This window comes from Mytilus galloprovincialis, chromosome 1, assembly GCF_965363235.1.
Source record: "Mytilus galloprovincialis chromosome 1, xbMytGall1.hap1.1, whole genome shotgun sequence".
NCBI classification, from domain to species: domain Eukaryota; kingdom Metazoa; phylum Mollusca; class Bivalvia; order Mytilida; family Mytilidae; genus Mytilus; species Mytilus galloprovincialis.
Window position 1 is genome coordinate 114,975,875 of NC_134838.1, and position 7,995 is coordinate 114,983,869.

The 7,995-nt window shown below is 31.5% G+C and overlaps 1 protein-coding gene across 2 annotated transcripts in view; it reads left to right on the forward strand.

The window, feature by feature from the left end:
• The window catches only part of LOC143052626 (zinc finger Ran-binding domain-containing protein 2-like), a 28,436-nt gene extending 21,852 nt beyond the window's left edge, over nucleotides 1-6,584 (forward strand). Inside the window, exons 7-9 of one of the 2 annotated variants that reach the window (XM_076225693.1) lie at nucleotides 373-599; nucleotides 1,493-1,582; nucleotides 2,505-6,584. In XM_076225693.1, the coding sequence (XP_076081808.1) occupies nucleotides 373-599; nucleotides 1,493-1,580 (315 nt within the window). In that variant the 3' untranslated portion in view covers nucleotides 1,581-1,582; nucleotides 2,505-6,584. Of the gene's footprint in view, nucleotides 1-372; nucleotides 634-1,492; nucleotides 1,587-2,504 lie in introns of those variants that run through there. The other variant, XM_076225701.1, reaches the window with a different exon arrangement.
• Nucleotides 6,585-7,995: the final 1,411 nt, after the last annotated feature.

Sequence of the window (7,995 nt, forward strand, 5' to 3'; positions counted from 1 at the left end):
TCTTTGTCATTTGATTTAGTTTATATGATGTATCACCAGCCCAGTAGTCAACACTTCGTTGTTGACATGAATATCAATAATGTGGTAATTTTTATAAATTTCCTGTTAACAAAAAATTGAATTTTTCGAAAAACTAAGGATTTTCTTATCCCAGGCATAGATTACCTAAGCCGAATTTGGCACAACTTTTTGGAATTTCGGATCATCAATGCTCTTCAACTTTGTACTTGTTTGGCTTTATTAATATTTTGATATGAACGTCACTGATGAGTCTTATGAAGACAAAACACGCGTCTGGCGTACTAAATTATGATCCTGGTACCTTTGATAATTATATGCAATTATAATATAACCCTTTATCAATTAATACAGGACGATGATGATGGTGGTGATGTAAGCAAATATGACCTAGAAGGAAGTTCTGATGAGGACGGCAAGAAAAGTAAATCATCATCAAGGTCATCGTCAAGGTCATCTAGATCTAAATCACGCTCATCATCAAGATCAAGCTCATCGTCTTCCTCTTCATCAAGGTCAAGGTCTAGATCAAGGTCATCATCAGGGTCAAAAAGAAAAAGAAGTGGGAAGTCCAGGTCAAGGTAACAGTAGGGTTACATTGGTAAAGGTTAAAAGGTCATTATCAATTTACATACTATTCTTCTATATGATCTATATGTATAGTAAGCAAAGGGTATCAAATGATTCACAGGTAAGTAAATGTTTACACACAGGACCTTAGTATAAACAATATTTTAGATATTTATACCCCCTTTAAAAAAGTGAGTAATGCTGGTTAACTCTGTCCATCTGTCAGTCCGTCCATCCGTTTAATGAATATTTTTCAGAGCATCTTTCTCAGGAACTACATTACAAGGATTTCTGAAGTTTGGTTTCAGGGATTATATGAGTCAGCTATAACATGTGATGCATTTTCAGATTCATCACTCAACAACTTTCTGTTTACCTTAAATACTTTAAGCTGGGCGGGGTATCGTTAGTAAGCAGTAGCTCACAGATTAACTTGTTAAAATCTGTATTTACTTCCAAATACTTGTGTCTAACTAACAAATCCACTAGTATGACTGACATTTGAAATAGCACTTCACTCAAGTTAATTCACCATTACCAGTTCTAAAAGTTCTCTTTTAGGATTAAAGTTGAAGTAAAAAATTCCAGGTGTCTTTAATCTTATCTATAATTGAAATGTATCTTTGAATAAAGATTAAATAAAAATTTAATTATATTTTTCTTTGAATATATGAATGGCAGGTTGAAATTTAATATTTTTAGAGAGAAAAAAACTGACCTATAACATTTATGTCCATTCTTAAATTTTCTATTTTAATAGAAAAAAAATAACTTGTAACAGTAACTTTTATGTCCATTCATAATATATTGTATATAGTGAATGTACCTTTCTTAGAAGTTTGGGTTTTTTTTCTTTCTTTAAATCAGTTGAATATTTTCATTGTTTAGATATTTTCTCCCTCAGGTCAGGATCACCCAGTCCTAAAACACGCAGACGGTCAAGATCAAGATCATTGTCATCTGAGAAAAGAAAATCTGGATCAAGGCGGTAGAGGTTTGGTGATAAAATGTGTCTTTTGAAAGGACATATGTTCAGCTGAATTTATTATTCTTTTCTATATATATAGATATGTTTATTTAATGTTATTATGAGTTAAGCCTAATGATTGTAATACAGATGAGAATTATAAAGTTTTAGATAAAATATGTCATTCTTAAAAATTATATACAAGACAAAACCAAAACGAAAATTATTGATCAATAAAATAATGGCAGAAGACCAAAGATCATACAATGAATGATGAACTCAAATATGAGATAAATAGTTCCTGCATGTGTTATGGACACAAAACAAAAGCAGAGATTGGTTCATATTGCAATTTAGTTTTAAAAGATGAAGTTAAATTTTAATATCTTGGTTAGCTGGTAAAATAGTTCAGGAATTTGATTTTAAAGTAAAATATTCCTGCTTCACATTTTAGTTTCATAAGTACAAAAATGTACTAGGTCAATTCTGTGACAGTATACACACAAGTTTGAAAGTCTAAATGTTGTAATTATTATGTGAAGTGAATTAAAGCACATCAACTATTACCAAGAAGAGCCTATTTTCAACTATTTAGACTATTTACCGGATTTGTTATCACATAAGCAACACGACGGGTGCCACATGTGGAGCAGGATCTGCTTACCCTTCCGGAGCACCTGAGATCACCCCTAGTTTTTTGGTTGGGTTCTTGTTGTTTATTCTTTAGTTTTCTATGGTTTGTCGTGTGTGCTGTTGTTTGTTTGTCTTTTTCATTTTTAGCCATGGCGTTGTCAGTTTGTTTTAGATTTATGAGTTTGACTGTCCCTTTGGTATCTTTCGTCCCTCTTGTATAGATGATGAGAGAAAATCATTACAATGATAATTTGCTATAAGTTTTAATAGAACAATTATAACTAGTTTTTAAGTAAAATATCATTTTTCTTTTTAGATAGTCTGAAAGTTAACAGCTCAAAATTGAAAGAACCAGTGACATTATTGGAGAAAATTCAAAATAGAAAGAACCAGTGACATTATTGGAGAATAATATCAAAGAAGCTTTGTTGTCTTATTGTTGAAATGACCAGTAATAAGTTTAAAACGACATTGGCCATTTTAATATGCAATAATATTACCGGTATCCTTTTCCTCCATACTTATAACTATACAGTTTTCTTTCTTTGTGTGGGTTGTTATGATGTTTACAACCAGCTTTAGATATCCATTCTTATATCGTAACAGCTTTGACCATTTGTGAAAAGGGGGGTAATTGTTAAAAAAAAAAAAACTACTTATTTCCCTTTACTTTATTGGGTATAATTACAATATGTTGCTTGCAATTTTCTTAAAAACCTGAAACTTTGAGCAATATTTTTTTTCTCTCAGAAAATGGTTGTCATTTTAAATGAAACCAATAACTCTTTAAATTTACCTAATCAGAACGGAAAGATTTATAATCAATTAATCTTAAGTATTTTTTAACAGGGAATTTTAAAACTTGTAAAAAATTGTATAATCAAGTTATTTATAACAATTTTTAGTGATTTGGTATGTAAATGTTGATATGGTTTTGCAGATTCACTACAAATTTATTGTGGAGTAGTTTTTTTACATTATATTGCATGTTTCACTACATGAATGAAATAGTTTTTCCAATGAATATATAGTATATATTCTATTGCATTGTATTGAAAATACCCTCTGATTGCTATATTATTATGTTTAATTATGTGTGGTAAGATTAATTTAAATAGACAGAAATTCATGAAATCAAACCTCACCTGATCAAGTTTTAGTCATAGGTATGAAATACATAGTTGGTCTGTAACTGGTCAATACACTAAACTAAATTAGATCAATTTCTGCAAAGCATAGTGAAAAAGAAGTTGGAATAATATAAAGTTGTCTAAATCAATAACACATAATTCTGTTGGAGAGGTGTTTGTCAAAACCAAAATCCAAACTTGATCTGCTACTCGTTATTGGATTACAACTGAATAAAAATAAGTTACATATTTGAAGGAATAGCAAGAAAAGTAAAGACAAGTGATACATTTCATTAAAATAAAAATACTAAAGAACAGACATCAGTGTCAAGGTATGTCATATATCTATTGGCAGGGACAGAAATAATATCAATTTACTGTCAACATTTGTATCTTAGTCCCTAAAAATGAAATAACCTTTCCATAGATGAAAAAATAAGTCTTACGGCCAATCAATTTAATAATTTCAGGGGATATTAGCTGTTTCCAAAAAGTCTCACACAACAAGACATGATCTAAAATAAAATAAACATGGTTAAGTGAAAGAAAAATGCTGTCAGACACGCTTTGATTTACTATAATAAAAATATGAATATAGAGTATAATTGTTTAGTAGTTTTGTTATAAACATTATTGTCTGTCTAATTATGATTGTTTTATTATATATTTTTGTTACATTTGTTTAACGAGTGACATTTTTACCAGTAATATATAGACATACATAGATTAGTCATATAACATGTGTTGAGTAATTGATCTAGTTTTTTTTATAAGAGTAAGTGGTTGTTTAGGTCAGACTGTTCACCAAGTGTTCATTCGAAAGAAAGAATGGTTCTTGACAAATAACCTAGCTCAAGGGATACAGAACTGTAGCTCACTTGAATCATTTTGAACTTTAGAATGAAGTTCAGAATTGTTCAAGGAACTGTTCTTTTATTGCTGTATTTTACTAAGTATTAATTTATGTCGACAAATGTCATCTTTCAAAGGTATGGAATTGTCAAAATGCATTTACTCTAACATCTCTATAGCAGATTTTTCTTGTTATTGGAATGAAGCTGTAGTGTTAGAAAAAGAAGTTAGTTAGTCTTAAATCATTTTAATTCTCATAGAGATTGTGTGCAAGTGGATTGTGTTTTAATTATAATATGTAAGTAGATTTGGGCTCATTTTGTTTTGTTTTTTGAGCATTTTTTATATTTTTAGAATAATATTTTTGGTGCTGCAAAAAGGTAGGTATTGAAAAGGATTGTTTTGATTTCGAATTATGTAAAAAAAAAATGGTAAGTGTTATTTGAATAAAAGCAGGTGTTACATGTACATGTATTGGATTAAATTGTTGATTAAACTTAGTGACACAACAAAACCAAGAGACATTTGGAGGTAAAAAATATATGTTCTTCAATGACAAAGTGACCATACCATTTGTACATCTCTGAATCACTCTTATTGGGGTATCTAGTTTAAAAAATGTGTCTGATGACCTGGCCATCAAACCAAGATGGCCACCATGGCTAAAAATAGAACACAGGGGTAAAATGCAGTTTTTGGCTTATAACTCAAAAACCAAAGCATTTAGAGCAAATCTGACAGGGGTGAAATTGATTATCAGGTCAAGATCTATCTGCCCTGAAATTTTCAGATGAATCAGACAACCCGTTGTTGGGTTGCTGTCCCTGAATTGGTAATTTTAAGGAAATTTTGCTGTTTTTGGTTATTATCTTGAATATTATTATAGATAGAGATAAATTGTAAACAGCAATAATGTTCAGCAAAGTAAGATTTACAAATAAGTCAACATGACTGAAATGGTCAGTTGACCCCTTTAGGAGTTATTGCCCTTTATAGTCAATTTTACCCATTTTTCTTAAATCTTAGTAATCTTTTTACAAAAAATCTCCTTCTCTGAAACTACTTGGCCAAATTTAACCAAACTTGGCAACAATCATCTTTGGAGAATCTAGTTAAAAAAATGTGTCCGGTGACCAGGTCATCCAACCAAGATGGCAGCCACGGCTAAAAATAGAACATAGGGGTAAAATGCAGTTTTTGGCTTACAACTCAAAAACCAAAGCATTTAGAGCAAATCTGACGGGATTTAATTGTTTATCAGGTCAAGATCTATCTGCCCTGAAATTTTCAGATGGATCGGATAACTGGTTGTTGGGTTGCTACCCCTGAATTGGTAATTGTAAGGAAATTTTGCAGTTTTTGGTTATTATCTTGAATACTATTATAGATAGAGATAAACTGTAAACAGCAATAATGTTCAGCAAAGTAAGATCTACAAATAAGTCAACATGACCAAAATTGTCAGAGAACTCCTTAAAGAGTTATTGTCCTGTATAGTCAATATTGAACAACTTTTCGTCATTTTGTAGCTATGGGCTGAATTTAACCAAACTTAGTCACAATCATTACTAGGGTATCTATTTTTAAAAAAGTGTCTAATGACCCTGCCTGCCAACCAAGATGACCGACATCAGTTAATGCAGTAACAGGTGAGCGACACAGGCTCTTGAGAGCCTCTAGTTTAAAAAGGGGATGTTTCCAACCTAGGATAAGTCTCCGTTCAAAAGCATTGATTGTCAAAAACTGGGGGTTCTGATTTGACCCCCAGAACCTGGGGACCAGGGGTCAGCTTTTATATGAAACTTTTTTTTTAAGAAATCTGAATGAAAAGGTCTGAACAAGTATTCATGAAGTAAAAAATAATGGGAACATTTCCACCATGGTTTTAAATATTTCATTTAGTTTGCACATGGTAAGGACCCAGATTATTTTAATCTATTTTTAAAATACAACAGTAAGACCAATATTGGTAGGATAGTCAGCCGCTATTCTCCAGTTCATAAAACTAATATTATTTGATGCTTCTGGTAAGTGACTGTTCCAGTCTGCAGTAATATTTGTATGTAATGCTATTGGTAAGTAACTGTATCCTAGTCTGCAGCAATACTATTGTATGATGCTATTGGTAAGTGACTATCCCAGTCTGCAGTAAAACTTGTATTTAATGCTATTGTTTAGTAACTGTTTACAAGTCTCTAGTAATACTTGTGTGTGATTTTATTGGTAAGTGACTGTATCCCAGTCGGACAATGTGATTGTTCTAGGTGATTTAGTTGTCTGCACATTTTGTTATTACTTAATTTTGCATGCATTGATGAATTTGTCGATCATTAATGAAATAAATGTATTTTACATGTGCCAGAATTAATAACTGTATTTAGACAATAATAATCAAATAAACTATTTGAATTAGATCTGATTTGGAATGATTTGTAGTGAGGTTTTAGATTCTCTTCAGCAATCATAAACCAGAGTTCTTCCCAAAAAAGTTTGATGCAAGAAAATTGGTTGAAGTAAATTTTGTTCAATTAATTGCTACACTAATTTTGTATATGCTCCTGTTGTAATACACCAAAAAAATGTTCATACAAGTTCAAGATTTTGGACTCTGTGACTCATGACCTAGTGATTTTGTATTGTAGCATCAGAATTTTTCTCTTGTTTAGCAAATTTTTACAGGAACCTGTGTATTAAATTGTCAAAAAGACCTATACTTTTAGTTCTTCATCAGTATACTTATGAAGATGTGGTATGATAACCATAAGACAACTCTCAACCCAAGACCAAATGACTTGAAATTGAGCAACCACATGCCACCATACTGACTTAAACAATGAGCAAAACTCGTACCACATAACAAGCTATAGAAGACCTTGAAATGACAAAAAGTCTTGGAAAACATTGTTTTTACTGTCGAGATAATGATTTTAGTTGCAGAAAGCTCAACATAGGGATAGTGATCTGACAGCAACGTTAACTTACTTCTTAAAAGCTTTATATTTTAGAAGGTGGAAGACCTGGATGCTTCATAATTGTATATAGATGACTCATGTTATGAAGTTTCTGTCTGTCACATGTCCATTGTCCTTGACCTTATTTTCATGGTTCAGTGACTACTTGAAAAAAAAAATTTTTGTCATGTTAATTTTGTCTCTTATTATGAGTTATAGGATAACTATATTTGGTATGTGCATACCAAGGTCCTCATGCCCGTCACATAGATTTCACTTGACCTCTACCTCATTTCATGGAACCGTGAACAAGGTTTACTTTTGGTGGTCAAGTCCATATCTCAGATACTATAAGCAATAGGTCTAGTATATTTGGTGTATGGAAGGATTGTAATGTGTACATGTCCAACTGGCAGGTGTCATCTGACCTTGACCTCATTTTCATGGTTCAGTGGTCAAAGTGAAGTTTTTGAGTTATAGCCTGTTTTTCTAATACTATATGCAATAGGTCAACTATATTTGGTGTATGGAAATATTTTATGATGTGCATGCCAGTCTCTCATAAATATTTGACCTTGACCTCATTTTGGCAGTTCATTGCTCAGTGTTACGTTTTATGTTTTTAGTCTGTTTTTCTTTGACTAAAAGCAATAGTCAACTATATTTGTTGTATGGAAGGATTGTCTGCTGTACAAGTCTGTCTGTCATGGTTCATCTGAACTTGACCTCATTTTCATGGTTTGATCTGTGTCTTAGAAACTATAAGCAATAGGTCAACTATATTTAGTGTATTAAATGATTGTAAGGTGTACATGTTTTCTTGACCTCATTTTCTTGGATCATGTTAAGTTTATGGGATACTTGTAGTAAAGCT